Source organism: Varanus komodoensis, unplaced genomic scaffold, assembly GCF_004798865.1.
Source record: "Varanus komodoensis strain SLA01 unplaced genomic scaffold, ASM479886v1 scaffold44_3, whole genome shotgun sequence".
NCBI classification, from domain to species: Eukaryota; Metazoa; Chordata; class Lepidosauria; order Squamata; family Varanidae; genus Varanus; species Varanus komodoensis.
Window position 1 is genome coordinate 6,840,541 of NW_025336010.1, and position 16,146 is coordinate 6,856,686.

General features: G+C 38.5%; 1 protein-coding gene across 5 annotated transcripts in view; it reads right to left on the reverse strand.

Annotated features, from left to right (window-relative positions):
• Positions 1 to 16,146, reverse strand: part of ZC3H13 (zinc finger CCCH-type containing 13) — a 51,655-nt gene that overhangs the window by 27,218 nt on the left and 8,291 nt on the right. The window contains exons 1-4 of one of the 5 annotated variants that reach the window (XM_044444132.1): positions 15,233 to 15,238; positions 7,826 to 7,948; positions 6,654 to 6,763; positions 28 to 139 (exon numbers count right to left, since the gene is read on the reverse strand). In XM_044444132.1, the coding sequence (XP_044300067.1) occupies positions 28 to 139; positions 6,654 to 6,763; positions 7,826 to 7,942 (339 nt within the window). In that variant the 5' untranslated portion in view covers positions 7,943 to 7,948; positions 15,233 to 15,238. Of the gene's footprint in view, positions 1 to 27; positions 140 to 6,653; positions 6,764 to 7,825; positions 7,952 to 15,232; positions 15,239 to 16,146 lie in introns of those variants that run through there. The other 4 variants (XM_044444131.1, XM_044444130.1, XM_044444133.1 and 1 more) reach the window with 4 other exon arrangements.

Below are 16,146 nucleotides of genomic sequence, written 5' to 3' on the forward strand. Positions count from 1 at the left end.
TACTGAAACAAATCAGATAACCCTTACCCGAACTGGAGAAGATTGCTCTTCTGTATTATGTTTCTGTGGTTCTGTTTCAATATCTTGACGCTTATTCTTCATTCTCTCCCGAAGATCCCCTGTAGGCCTTTCTGGTGACCTGTACAATGTAGACAGAAAATATTGCTGCTTCTACAGAAGTTATTTACTAAAATATTGTTTATAGTTTCACGTCCTGCAATTTTACAGTTCAGATGTGTCCACCAACCTTTCAATATCCTGTTCTTGCCATGTAATACACAAAAATGATGCAGAAAATTCTAAATTGTAGTTGCACCTGCCCAGGTTGAAGGAGTTTTGTCTAACCATTGTAAACATCTTTAAGCATTACAAAAAAATGGCACAGATAATATTAGTTAGCTCTATAAAAGTGACTGTCTATACTGTCAACCCCCCTTCCCTTTAAACCATTGCTTTTTAAAGAAAATAAAAAATGTAGATATTAACCATATTCCCCTCATACTTTCCATTATGGGATGGCTATCCAGTTGTATCAAATATTTGATTCAGCTCAAATAATCATTAAACTCTCTTGAAAAATGTCAACATTTTTAAGCTCTTTACTCTAGTAGTTTCATCTTTTTCTGAAAACAGGCATCTACAGGAATCCCCCAAAATCCTCCCCTTCCTGCCCCTGAAAAGCCTGACCCATGCAACACAAAATACATAAAAGTTTAAAGAAAATCAGAGGTGATCTATTTAAGAAAAATCATTGCACATTAACTGAACCAAACAGATCTAGGGCTGGATCCAGACTGAAATATACTTAAGTGCAGACCCACCGAAATCAATGGAACTTAAGTTAGTCATGATTAACAATTGATGTCAATGGGTCTGCTCTAAGTGTGATGATATTTGGATACCACCCACAGTAGAAGGAAGAAAAGGTGTCCTGATTAAAAACATTCCACTAACAACATGAGGCTTGTATGATTCCTGCTCACTCCCAGCTGATGAGTTTTTCCTAAGACTAGTTTGACCAGCCATTGCTTTCTAAAACCCAAAAGTCTTCCATTTACTTGTGATACTGAATTTGGGAGCTATTAATAGATGGTTTAAGCTCCCTGTAAGAGGCATATAATACATCAATTTGCTTCAACAAGGAGGCATATAAACTTGGCATTCTACAATTTTACCCATTGCATCAAGAATTACTTTCCAAAAATTTCAAGTTATAGGGTACTATCCCTAACACAGAGAAGGCTTTTTTCAACGTTTAGTTTGGTAGTGTGTATGATGCCCAAAGACAAAAAGTAAAAGTTCCACTAGATTAGTGACAGCACTGGTAGCTCTTTGAATCCCAGTCACAGATACTTAATATCCTTATGTGTCTTTTTCTACCTCTTAATAACTCCAGGGTTCAAACTTAAGCCAATATGTGGGTGAACCCCTCTTTGTCCTGAGTTACCTCCCCAAGCCAGCCCTATTTAAGTACATACCCAAACTGAAACAAATATACATAGTTATGCAACCAACTGAAGTAGACAGTACTGGATAAATTATTAACTTACACATATAAGCCACAAGTGCCCACCAACAGCTGCTTGGATTATTCTTGCTCTGCTTCCTTAGCTAACATTTATAATAATTATTATAATGCAAAAGCACGAAGTTTTTTGGGAGGGGATTCATCATACTTCAAAGTAAAACAATTCTTTCTGAACTTCAATATACATAATATATTCACACCATCTAGCCGAAAATGAATTAGGGAGAATTTTCAAGGAGGTTTCCTCCTCCTCTGTCACTGAGAAACTTTCTGCAGATTACACTTTTAGGAGGGTAGTTTAAGTGCATAACTAAAAATGCAAAATGTGTATGTAAAACACGGATAGCATACAGGTACACTTCACAGAATCCAGGGATTGTCTGTTCAGCTATTCCATAGAAAACTCAGGGCTGTAACTACGTGATATACAAAGTATTAGTGCTCATCCTTTAAGAACCTCTTTCTCAACAAAATACCTAGCTAGCTCCACAAACAGACTGCAGAGAAGTGAGTTTCTTGGTTTAAATCATGTATTAGTTACAAATGCACCATGCAGTTATAGCAGGACCAACTCAAGACATTCTGCTGCCTGGAGTGAAAGATGGTATGCTGCATGCCATACACAGAAGCCGACCAGACAGGCAGCTGAATCTACCTCAACACTGATAAAGTGGCATACTCCTCTTGATGGGGACAGGCTAGCTTAGAGCATGACCACACACCCATTCTCTCATCTAGGCCACTGTTCCCCCTCTCCAGCACTTGCAGTTTCAAAAAGCTGCTTCACTCTGCCTAACAGTGGGCTAGCTGTAAATTTAATCTCTCAGCCTTTGGCCTCCAACAAATGTTGCCCTACTTTACTGGAAGCATTTATGAGAGAATACATGTGAAGCACTTTGTGTACTTGGAATATATTAAAGAAAGCCAAGTTATTTTGATATTATTCGCATTTAATTTAGCTTAAAATCCTAAAGAGCTGCTTAACTTAAAATGTGAGAAGGATAAGAACTACATTCAGGAAAAAACTGAAGATGTTCAGAAATCCCAAGAATATTTATGGAAGGCAAGCCCCAACTTCAGCTCACAAAAAGAAATGTGCCTTTCAACCATTAATTAACATGTTTTATTCAATGTCACCATTACACCTAAGGACTCCTTCTATGGCTTAAACAGTGGAAACTTAGCATCCTACAACTCCCAGGATACTGGAAATTACTTTCCTGTCTGAATAGCCATAGGACTGTGCCCTAAATTACAACAAGCGTGTACATAAAAGCCTTGTTATTTTCTCAGTTAAAACTGTTTAACAACTCCTAGTTAGAATATCCGTTATGATGGAGAAATCAATCACTACTTTGTTTAAACAATATTCAAATAATGTCATTTTTCCAGATATTTATAATTTTAGGAGTGTTGGCTGAATTGAGTACCTTGGTTGTGTGCACTGGGAATTATTAAAGAGCCCAGATTTTGCAGTCTCCTATGACAGAATAAGCATGCTTGTATGTTCCAAATAATTAATAACAACCATATACAACTGCCTTAGAGCAGATATGAAGCCTATGATTTGGGATGGGGGATTAAATTGAGAATTCCACAGACACCAATACTGAACCAGTCATGGCTGAATTTGACAACAAATTTTCCAGCCAGCCATACATGTATACAATGTTCACTATGGTGAACTGTCTGCATATACACCTCAGAAGAGTCTTTTGTTATCGCCATTGGTCAAACTGCATTTTATATTTAGAAAATATGTTATTCAAATTTCTATACTTCATCACTCAAAGCCTATTCTGCAATGACATTTACTGTGAGTTCCTGCACAGTAGTCATTCAATTTGTTGTATCTAAAAAGAAAAGGAAATTGGAGCATTACATCAGTGCATGTACTCCTCAGGAAACTCAAATACAGCCCTTCATACACCCTGTTAAAGAATTGTGTGAGAAATCAGTAATCTTAAATATCACATTTATAGACTTGAAACTATGTTGTCAAGTAAGGTTACACAAAGGCTAATGCCACCCAAACTAATAATCTATAACCACCAAATATGGTCTCAACAAAACATGTATTCAGTTTCCAAAATAATATTAGATTTTTAAATGATTTGTTCCAGTTGCTCACACTGGCTTTGATCATGATTCTAAGCAAGAACATTTTATTTTGATTTGAAACAGGATTCCTTGAAAGCTGTAGAATTTCCTTCCAAGTAAATAGGTGCATTTTTGAGGAGTTAGTAAAGCACATATAATTTTTAATAAGCAGGATTACGCCTCAACCGTTTAAAGTGTGAAGGTTGGAAACTTTCTTTAAATACATTGATGGACATGGTTCTCTACTTCAGAGGGGGGAACCTGTGGCTTTCTAGGTGCTGCTGGACTACAACTCCCAATATACCTCATCACAGGCCCTGCTGTCTGGAGCTAATAGGAGTCCACCAATGCCTGGAAGTTGCTTGTGCCTGTGCTACACCTATTTTCCCTTATTTATGTTGGCAAAGAACATAAAATGAAAGAAATGTCAATTCTGTACGTTTTCTCCCAAACTATATGGAAAACAAAAGAAAGAAAATGTGTGGGGGTGGGGGGGAGTGGGAGAGAGACAAAGCAAGAGAGGGTAGGGAAGCATGCAAGTCCTTTCCTGATCTCCTACTGCTACTGAGATCAGCAGCATTGTTCCTCATCGGCAAATGTGTCCTTTCATTTCTGGAGAAGCAAAATAGAAATCCATCTAATTTTGACTCCTCCTACCCCACTATGCAAACTTCTACATGAAATGTATGAACCACAATATGGAAAGGCCATCTTTACAGTGAAATCCTATGCATATCCACTCAGAAGTAAGTCACAGTGAATTGGTATGGGATATATTCTGAGCCTTAATCAATTATTTAAATTTCTTTCCTTGCTAATATAATTTTATTTCAATCAATTACCTGAACAAGTTTGCATTAAAACTCAATTCAGCCTGACCAGAGCAGAGGCTTCAAGGTAGCTGCTGTAGCAAATTCGGACAACTTGAAATAAGATACCTTATTTCTACAATATTTGTTTAAGGTAAAAGTATGCAGTAAGAAACAATCTGCTTTAGTAAATATAATTGCTTTAAGTTCTAAGAGCATGAGCTATCAGGAGGAAACTATAAACTAAAGCTTCTCAGATGATTTGAAACTTTAACAGAAGAATGCCATTTTTCCATCCCCAGAGCTCTTGTGAGAAATCCATCCTCACAACTTGTACAAAACACAGGTGATAGTCAGATTATATTTAAAGGTAGAGTAAATTTTATGTAAATACATATGGTACCCACAAAAATATTGTTTGGATTAATGAAGGAACTGAATAGCTTTCCTTCTTCCACCTCATTTTAGGATGCCACTTGCTCATTCCTTGCCTCCCAGTTTGCATCTTTTTCACCTTCTGTCTTCCTCTTAATGGTTCTGCTATTGCCACACCCCACCCCCAACTTGCTTGCTCCTTTTCTCATCTGCTCATTCCTCCCCCACACCACTGCTTTTTCCCATGTGCACATCCAGCACTCAGCTTCCCCGGGCTGCCTCTGCTCCTTACCTCTGGGGCATCTCATCAACCCCATCTATTCAAATAATCTCTTCAGCTCCCTGCACTTCACTGCCTCTGCTCTTATACCCTGCAGCTTCCCTGTTCCCTCCCTGCAGCTCTTTCCCTCTCACCATCTCTCACTGTTCTTCTCTTCTTCGTGTTCCTCTCTTCTCATTTCAGAATAAAGGCATCTACAGTTCTTTAAGAGCCTCTCTACATTGTAGCTGCATTTACTGTCCCTTTACTTGGTCTTCCTCCCCTTTCTTCCAGATGACAATACATGCACAATCTTCCTATTTTCAAAGGGACCTGCCTCTCTGAATTTTTTAAACTGCATTTAAGTTTGCAAACCTTGGGATTCACTTGAGCTTGTAGGTGCTTCTCTCATGTTCTTTGATGGCCCTATTTGGCTACAAAGTTGCTGCCATGCCCCAAGTTCAGTATTAAAGGTTAAGATACCACTGATATACAATCTGACTGCACTTATGTGCAATCTGAAACTAGTAAGTAAATTTATCTGAAGACGTTTATTATAAGACAATTATTTCCTGATGAGTTGGGCTAGATGGATCAATGACATGATGCAGCATAAGGTAGATTTGTAAGTTCCTAACAACTGTTATTGCATGTCTTCTTGCTGCACATATGCTATACTCAAACGTCAATAAAAGCACATTTATAAAGTAAAAGGAGGGCATAACTTAACTTCAGGTTCAAATATCAGAAATGCAATAATAACCTCACACATCACATCATAGCTAACCTTTGCTTCTTTTAAAGTAAAATACCTGTTTGAGCCATAGCTAGCATTTCCCAGCAGTTTTGACAATTCAACCCTATATCTATCTATCTACCTACTCAGAAGTAAGACCAACTATGTTCAATGGACTTACTCCCAGGTAATTGTGTACAGGATTACAGCCCAGGCCTCTTGAAATGAATCTTGAACTGCACAAAATTCATTCTGAATTGCAAATGAAGTACACACAACTAGATATTCAATTTATTTCAGCTAATGGAAATGCTATGGAAAGACACATAAGACTGTATAGCTCTTTATGAGTTACAAATCAAAATAATGTTATCACTTAAATCAGTATTTTGATTTGTTGTATGACGATCGGGAGACAGTTATGAAAGCACAGTTTTGGCACAAAGATGTGCTACATTGTGAAAGCACAGTAACTCATTTTATTGTCCAGCTAATCACACTGCTAGTAGCAATCTGTGAGGATATGAGCTGAGGTTTTTTAGTATTGATATTAAGTAGCTGCAAGATAAAATATGAGCAAAACAGAAGCTGCCATAACACTATGGAACAATCAATTTATTAAGTTTTCATTTCCCATTTGACATCAGGTAAAATTGTTCAAGCAGAAATTAATATGCAACAAGAACACTTTATTATTCTGAAGTTACACTCAAACGGCAGGGCATAACCAGATTTCCAAATCAATCATGCTCTTAATAAGCCACATCACTGCATTTTAAGCTTTAAAAAACTACAAGAAAACAGCTTTTGCAAACATGTGAATATAAAGCTGAGTTCTTCATTTACCTTCTGTAACTGCTGCTAAAGCCTTTACCTCGTGGTGAAGGGCCATGTACGAATCTACATGTGTTCCCATAGAGGCAGTTGCCAGTCTTCAGCCAGTTACGGCACTGAGTCTAAGAGACAGACATTACCGGGTGAATTTCAAACTAATTTTGGAAGTGCTGCTTGTGTGAAAAGTCACAGAACAAACAATTCTAGATACTATTCCCACCCAAAAGTATTTTAATGAAAATCAATTGTCTTAGATCTGACAATGTTCCTTTGCCAGAAGTCTGGATAACATAACACATTTCAAACTGTTTTTCATGAACTACTCTTTACATCACCAACTAAAAGCCAAGTCTCTTGACACAATCAATGTATGTGCACTAACTCAGATATGAAGTGTGCATGTAAGTGTTTTTGGTGCATGTCCTTCTTTTCCATATGTTTGTTGCATATCCCTTCTTTTCCATGTTTCAAATTTAGAGGAGGAAGTACTGAACAATTCATCTATGCACATCTCATATCCCACAGAATATGGGTGAATTTTGCATAAGAAAAGCAAAACTGGTCCCAAAATGTTATAGTACAAGAGACTAGGGAATTAGAGCTGAAAAAGAATGGAAGGGCATCTGTCATGTTCCAAGGAAGAGGTATTCACACATTAACTCCCAAAGATTAGCCTACATGACAGAGATCAGTCTGTGTCATAGTCCAAGAACAAGAATAAACAAACAAGGTACACTACATCAAGGGTACCTGCAAAAAAGGAATGTCTAGATAACTCCAGCCATTAAGCTAAAACATACAACACTAGGAAAGACAACAAAAAACACTGTCCTACAATGTCAATCTGATTTTGGGGACATTCCTTTTCAATTCCAAATATAACTTAATATTTTCATGAATATGAAGGTTATCTATAGACTCCCCAAAAGAAAGTTCTATCAGATTGTAGGTCAGTTTAGATGTAGCAACAGGGCCACACACTCTCATTACATGGAAACTTTCAGACCACAGTAGTCTACATGTACCAGATTAAGGTAAGAGTACCTTCATAACCTTACAGAACTCCCATAAATTCACTGACACATTTTACTCCCACAGCTGAGAGAAGTGAAAGCTTCTCCCCATCATGTCTGTCTGATGAGAGCAAATGCTACATTAAGAACAAAGAATACTTTTGAACTCACCTCTGCAGTACTTCCAGTGCTGGGTCCAAGTCTCTCAAAAACACTGGGTCTTCTGGATGTGCTATCAGATATGGTCTTGGTATTTTCCACTGTGACCTTCCTTCTAATTTTTGACATTTTGTACTACTTCAACCAAAAAAAAAAGCAACACTGTAAAATTCTCAAGTTGACCTATTGCAACTGAACTCAGAAAAAATAAGTTATGGTATTCATCTTTGGGGGTTTTGCAGAAATTAATTGTAACAAATACAGAATTGTGTTCAAAAGGGATGTTGTTAAATTATTTAATGCTTACAAAAACACCAAGAACAGGGCCCACATTTATGCCCTGTTTTGGCATTCTTATCTGTGCTTGACTATTATCTCAAGTAACACCAAATCTACAATGTACCTAAACCAAAACCTACAACTCTTCTACTTACTCCAGAAAAGTAAGCCTGCTTTTCTGTAGTAGCAACCAAAAGCACTGCTAAGGCATTTTAGACTAATGTGCCTATAAAAAATTATGCCAAATAAATCAGGGTTGCATCCAGTGGTTGGGTAAGTAAAAGGCAGCTCATGGAAGTGGAAGGTAACTCACACAACTTATATTTTTCTTTCCTTCCTTCCCCACTGCAGCTGTTTTTACTCCCTGAAACCCATTTCCAGAAGATGGGAGTGTTCTTCTGAACTCTGACAGCTGTGTTGTTCAGGGCTGCAATGGGTGAGGAGAATTCCCAGTGGAACTCCAATTGACACATAATTCTCTCTACCAGATTTCAGGTGATCCCCCTCCTCCAACAGCATCCCCATAGGAAACATTTTCCAGTGTTCAGTAGCTCTGTTATTGCGGAATACAACCCTTACTCTAATGTTTCAGTATCTTTTCTGAATCTAAAACAAAACCTATACCAGTAATAAAAACCACTGTGCATCAATGTGTTCACTTCTAGATATAAATAAGAATGCTTTTTTAGACTGACTTCTGAGTTATGTGATCTGTTGTCAGCAACATTTCAGGGGATGAAAATAAAGACAGAGGCAGATCCCAGCAAAAATGGCAAATGTGGACATTACTCAACAGCTGAGAGAAACAATACATCTTGAACTCTGTATCCATGAAAATTAGTCCCTTTTCTGGGTGGTACTGCTGCTTTTTGTAATTGCTGAGTGCTTTTTCCATATTCCTATATCATGCCCCCATTAAAAACACTGAATTTTATGCATTTTCTCATCACAGATGCTTTCATTTTTCACTGAACCATCTCACTGCACCTTAGTTTATATGACAGCAGTTTCTATAGAAAAGGCTTTTTTTCCTCAGTAACTGAAATGCTGAAAATGCATACTGGCATACAACCAACTCTTCTCCCTCATCTAAGGGGAATTACAGCAAAGGGAAGAGGATGACAAACACATAAATTTCAAAATAACAGCCCTACAGCTAAAGGGAAGCAGAATCTATGACCTTCCAGATGTAGGCAGACTGCAACCCACAATCATCCCTCACAATTGGTTATAATAACTAGGACTAATAAGAGTTGCCATCCAACCATCCTTGGAGGGCCAAACATTCCCATCCCTATTTCAACTAGATAGCATCACCAATCAAATGAAAAGCTGGTTGATGAAACAATCCCTTTTTCTAGAGAAACTGGGGCTGAACATAACATTTCAGGTACAAGATGGCACTTGTTTACTGACTGGGAAAGGCGCATCTGCTGTAAATGAAATTGTTCTCCTACTCTCGCTTATTTTGAGTTGTTTTATCACATTCACAGCAGCAGTGGATAAACTTTTAACATTACCTACCTTGTTAATTTAGTACAAGGGTAGGCAACCTTTTGAACCCGTGGACTCATCTGGAAATTTGAGGTACTGTCCTGTGCAATATCATAAAATGTCTGTCATGGGTGGACATGGCTGGTCACTAAGAACAAGTAACCTGCTCAAGGAAATTAAGATGGCAGCAGCTAGAGGCTCCCACTGTGCTTTCAAGCAATCCCAGCTGCCAATAAGACTATATAAAAATACTTGAAAATGCGAAGTGGGAGAGGTTGAGTGTCTCAGTGATCACCAAGGAAGGTGTTCTGGGACACAGTGATGCCTGTGAATACCACATGGCTATCTTGATTTAACAGCTATACATTTACATGGCTGGAAAGCACCTAAAGCACCTATAGTTATAGACTTTTGTCCTTATGTGGGATATTCTCCATCAGACTTGTGAACCAAGTTTGGTCACCCTGGGGTCTTAATTCAGTCTACCGGTATTTCCCACATGGCTATGTCCCCTTCCCCAGGCCCCAATCCATTCCCATTAACCACTTAGGGTTTTCCTGACTTTTGTGCCATTTTCCGTTCATTCTAGAGCATCCAATTGCCTCTCCTAAGGCTTAGTTTCTGGCAGTATATTTTGGCCCCAACCCTTATGCCATTGGATACCTTTCTTTTGCTTTTGGCCTCCCCCACAATTGGAATGTGGTTCCCAAGAGCTTCTCTGAAACTGAATTAAACCACCTACTCGACATAGCAAATAATCCCCTTAAGTTAAACAAAAGACAGACAGATGCGTGTACATGCTTAAATAATTGTCTGAAAACTGAAGATTATATCACAGGATGTAATAGAAAAACTTCCCCAAGTTGGTGTCCTCTAGATATGTTGGACCATAACGCCCACTATGCCCAGGAAACATGTCCACTGACCATGTATTGCGGTCCAACACATCTGGAGGGCAGCAGGTAAGGGAAGATCACCATAAAACTGTAGAACCTAAACATTTCTGAAAAACATATAATTTAATCTATCAACAATCAGTGAGAGAATGGTAAAAGTTGAATGAGATGCAGAAAATGCAAAAGGAGATAGTGTTTATGAGTCCTAAAACAAAAGAAAATATACTCGCAGACACTTGAAAAACATTTTAATTATGCCCAAAGCTTTTTGGAAAGACTTTCCTTCCTCAGGAGCCCTTACTTTTCTCCAAATACATTGTAAAAGATTTTTCAGTGACGCATTTGGTCAAAGATGAGCAGGCCCCATGGAAGGGAGCGCTTTCTGAAAGGTGATGGGCATAATAAAAAGTTTTTTTCAGGCGCCTAAGAATTAACTTCTTTTCTATTTTGGGAGTCTTAATGGTAGAGCTAGTATGACTCAAACCTTCAGCTAAATTTGACAAAAATGCTTTGCAGCAGAAAGATCAAAGTGAGGGCTAGGGTTAACTCTTTAATCAGCCTAAAACTGGTGGATTATATCTAGTCTACAAAGTGTTAGGGAAAAAACAGGTTAAAAATCTGAATTGTTGCACACTACTATGAGGACCTGTTCATTAAAAAGCAAAGTACAAACCAACTAAATATAATCATACCACCCCAACTGTACAAAAAGAAATACTGAAGGTGCATATCTGCACTTATTACAAAGCCATAACATCCAGTTTCTGAAGATAAGTTCAACACCAATATCTGAATATTTTATAAAAAGAACCAGTAGATAACTCAGGCATAGTCTGAGCAGTATTTTTGACATTTTTTATGTTGCTTTAAGCAGAGCTAAAATAAAAGCTGCATGCAGTATGACGCCTGTGCAAATGAAATCCCACATCCCTTCTCCATGCAGCCCCCTCTATGTCCCCACAACACTCACCTCAAAATCAGTAGATTTTCCTGAGAGTTTCCTGAACCTCAGGTGAGACTTTTTTGCATGCACAGGGGTTGAAGTGAGGGGTTGGAAGAAAATTCCCCTTAACTGAGGTTTAGACAAGCCATACATTATTGCTTAACCCTCAAATAACCCACAATGTCGACAGCACAATACAACAAGCTGGGCATCCCTCTGTTGTAGAACAGCTCATTCAAATTGGTGGCTAAAGCACTTCTTTGAGCCCTGTGGGTGATTTAACCTGCAATGGCTTATCACTATGTACAAACTGACCCCATTAGTCACCCTGGATCTCTACTGCTTTGGTTTATCTCAGATGTGAGCCCAGCTGGGAGAAAAACTCCTGGGGAGAGTCATGAAGAGGCTTTAGTGCCCTCCACTTGTACCCTCACTGGCCTGTTTACATCAGACATTCTCTTCCTTTGTGAACAGGGCAAACAAATCAATTTAATGGTCCTTAAAAGGCAGCACAGTGAGGCCTGCACTCCTCCCTCCCCCAGTCTGATTGGGAAAACAGAAGCCCAGGCATGTGGAATCAAACTAGAATGCTTCTTTCTCCCTAGCTGAAAGACAGCAATCTGTAATTGTGAAGAAAGATAGCTAGCTGGGTAGTAGGAGACATGCAATCCCCAAAACAGAGAAGGTGGCTTGTGAAAACCCCATGAATAATTATCTGCAAGGCAGAGAATGGTACTGCATTGCATGGAAGGATACCAATACACTCGTTTCAACATTGCATGTATCTCTAGTGGCTCCACCAAAAGTATACTGTGAGTGGAGGTGTGTCTTGAGCATAACATTAGAATACTACTCGCACACAGGAAATAAAGGACCCTATTTGATTTTTTATTTCACCTTTGCTTTTAGCTTACACAAGAACAGAAGCCCCATGAAAAGTGGGCATATGGTTGTGGTTCCAGGCAGTATCAGGGAATCATGAGCTGCTTTCAAGGGAGCACAATGGATTACTTACTGCTGAGTGCCCTTTGCCTATTATTTTATTTTATTTCACATGAAGGGGGAAAGGGCAGGTACTGCAGCGCTTAAGAAAGACTTCATATGCCATAGAAATATAGTGACTGGCCGGGGTGGAAGGAAAGGAGATCAGGACTGTGCTATGTAGGTGGCCATAATATCTGATTACCTCATCTTCCCAAATGAAATGAGTGGGGAGATAACAGCTTGGTGTGTGTCAACTGTGCTGGTTTATACTCTTGTGCTCCTCATATGTCTTATCAAGTAATTTTATTTTTTCCAAGTTAGTGACTGAAGATTTTGATTTAGCTTGATGAATTGTACCCATCAAAACTATGGCAAATATGCTGGCAATGCATTTTGAGGCAAGGCGGCCCTTATTAACTGCTTTTGTTTTGAAATAATTCTGATTATAAGGTTCAGCTGGTCCTGCACTTAGCTCATATTTGCATTTTTGTGGTAGGAACTGATTACCAAATCCAATAAAGACACATGGACCTCTGCTTATAGAATTCTGTGGAAAATCAAGAGACTAGGTCTTAATCAGATAAACAGGATCACAGTCTTCCCTCAAAATGAAACCTGTACATGGTGATAAATAGTTGTCACCACAGGTTGGGCTTGAGGAGTGGCTGCAAATCCAGCAACATCAAAAGGCTGCTCCACCATAAGAATCAGGTAGACTGATCACTATTACACAAGTTCCTAAATCTCACATCAGACCCACAGGCTATCATCAGTAGGTCAAGTGTTTTCACTCAAACCTCTCCTGTATTCTTTCCTTCATTATTGTTGTACCTGACTCCCCAGGATCCTGACATAATAGAAATACCTATCAGCTTTCTCAGGGCATTCAGGATAGGCATGACTCCTCTAGGCTCCAGATAGGCATGACATGGCCAAACACTAGAATAATCAGCTGTCTCAGGGTATGCATGATAGGCTTAGCTCTCCCAAGCTCTAGCCCATTCAAATGTCTAATAACTGCCTCAGAGAATTCCCTCAGAAAATGGAAAAAGCTTACCAAAGACAGCAAAGATGCTTAGAAGGTGTAAATTAAAAGATAAAACTTACTGCTAAAATCTGCTTCTGTATATCTGCTTCTGCTTCTTGCTTAATTGCTGCTATGTGATTCTGTAACTCCCCATTGTCGCCATTGTTCTGATTTCTGCCAAAAACTGATTGTATTGTTTCCCATTTACCTAAGACTCACTGTGAAGCTATAAAAACCTCATTCAAACTCCACCCGGTACCGCATTCTAACCATGAATGTTGGTCCCTGCAAGAAATCTTGCAGGTAATAAACTCTTTATTTTTACCATCCGGTCTCTGGTCTCATCTGTAACATCGCGGGTACAACAATTATGGCTTGTAACTGGATAAGCAAATACTACAAAACTTGGGTCAGATAGGTATGACTATGACGTCAACAGCACACCAATACCAAATCACAATTTTCATCTTGTAGGAGGACGTGCAAGATAGATCTACATAATACTTAGTAGGAAAGGCTGAAGGAGGAAGATAAGCTGCCAGTCACCATAACTTGCTACATTCATGGAAGAAACAAACCCCAAAAGTAGCCCATGTCCTACAGCAGAACTTTCAGCGCCTTGCAATCAAAGGTTTTGAAGGTTCCAGAAAGGTCTAAGATGATTAACTGGGTGTAAATACATCCAAAGTAATTTCAGTGTTATGAACTGAGTCCATGAAAGTCCAACATTTCATGGTTTCTAGATCTGGAGGATAAGCAATCATTTATAAAGGGAAGGTTAGAAAATAGGTGAAAAGCAGGCTGTATTTTACAAGGACCAACAGGGAGTTCCCAGCTTCTCTCAGGCAGTATAACCAGCCAGGATGGGCATAAGTTCTTTTTGTAAGTGCCCATCCTATTATTCAGCTTCACTCAACCTGCAGTGTGTTTCTCATGCATCTTTGATCAAAGCCTCCAAATAAAAATGGCTAAAATTGAAAATCCTTCAAAAATACTATCATGAGGGACTCCTTTCTCCAACACAGGATGGTAAAAAACCAAATTACATTTTATTTGGTGTATCACATAAGATGTTTGACAGATTTTACTTTGGAAGCTGTATTTAATCTATTTTTGCACCCCCGTTTTCCCCACCATGAAAATTGGTGTACAGGTTAACATAATCTTTAAACCAGAGTCTGGAGGTTTTCCTGAGCTATATATTTAATTTCATTACATGGCCTTAGTGTTTGAGATTGGTATTATACCTCATCACATTCCAATGACAACAGGTCAGCTTAGGTTAACATATGCATATGCATTTTTTTGAATGTCTTAAATTAGGAGGAATCTGATTTTGCATGTTTAACGTAAATTTGGCAAAGCTAGAGGTATCTGTCATGTTAATTGATGTAGATTATAAAATTTGAAAGGTTTTCCAGTAGCCAGAAGTAATTGAACAGAAATATCTGTTCAGTAAAATGATGATGATGATGATGATACACTTAGGGAGAAATCCAACATTGTGCAATCATGAGATCACAGCTCCATGGGAGAACACATACTTTGCATGTAGGTCACCAGTTCAATCCTTGGCACCTCCAGATAGGGATGGAAAAATTCCTACCTGAAACCCTGGAGAGTCACTTTAAGTCTGTTTCAATGAGATAAGCTAGATGCACTCAAATTTGACTCTGCATAAGGCACTGTACTATATTTATTTATTAGATTTATATCCCACTTTTAAAATAACAAACTCAAAGTGGCTTACATCATTCTCCTCCTGCTGCTCTCAATCTTATCCCCACAACAACAACCTGTTCGGTAAGTTGGACTGAGAGTCTGTGACTGGCCCAAAGTCATCCAGTTGGCTGCATGGCCGAGTAGGGACTAGAACCCAGGTCACGAGTCCCAGTCCCACACCCTTCACCACTACACTACACTGGCTCTCATTTTCACCTCTTCTCTCATTGTCGTATTCCACTGACGGAAGATGTTTATGTTCCACAGAGAGGAAAGGTTATTAAAATACCACCCTGAATGTAGTATAACTGTAAAATGTAACCATAATTAAAGTTTTATTTGGAAATTATTTTATTTAGAACAGTTATAAATATTTTAAGACATGACAAGTCCATACTATAGATTTCACCTGCATTATTAAATTTAAGAAGGAAAACCAAAGGCATGGAAAAATAAATACACTGATTTTAGCATGTTTGAGGAACTCTTCACATAAACACGACTTCCAAGTCATCTGAAAATTGGAACTTTGTCAACTTGACTAGTACTATATCCATTCCAACAAGGTTTGCTCTGTGCTGGAATACTGGCTATATTTAATGACAATACACATTTTAACTACTAGGTATAAAACTTGCCCATTTTCAGACTTTACTAGCAATGAGCACATCTTAGACTGTAGACCAGTTTACATGTATAACTAAATCACAATTTAGTATTACATGCACAAGCAGGAAGGAGCCCATGTGAAGGGGTATACTCACACCCTTATGACTGTGAGGAGAAATAAACCAGAATATAACTTTAACTTCAAGTCAGGAATTGTGGATTCAAATAAACTATAGTTCGCTAAGCAAAGAAGAAAACCAGCCCAGAGTTTGAGACTGATTTGTTTAGCTATTTACTTCAGTGTATTGAAAAGGGCATGCCAATTATCTGTTAAAACTAAAACTAAATTCTGGTTTATTCTTCATCCCAACCACGCAGG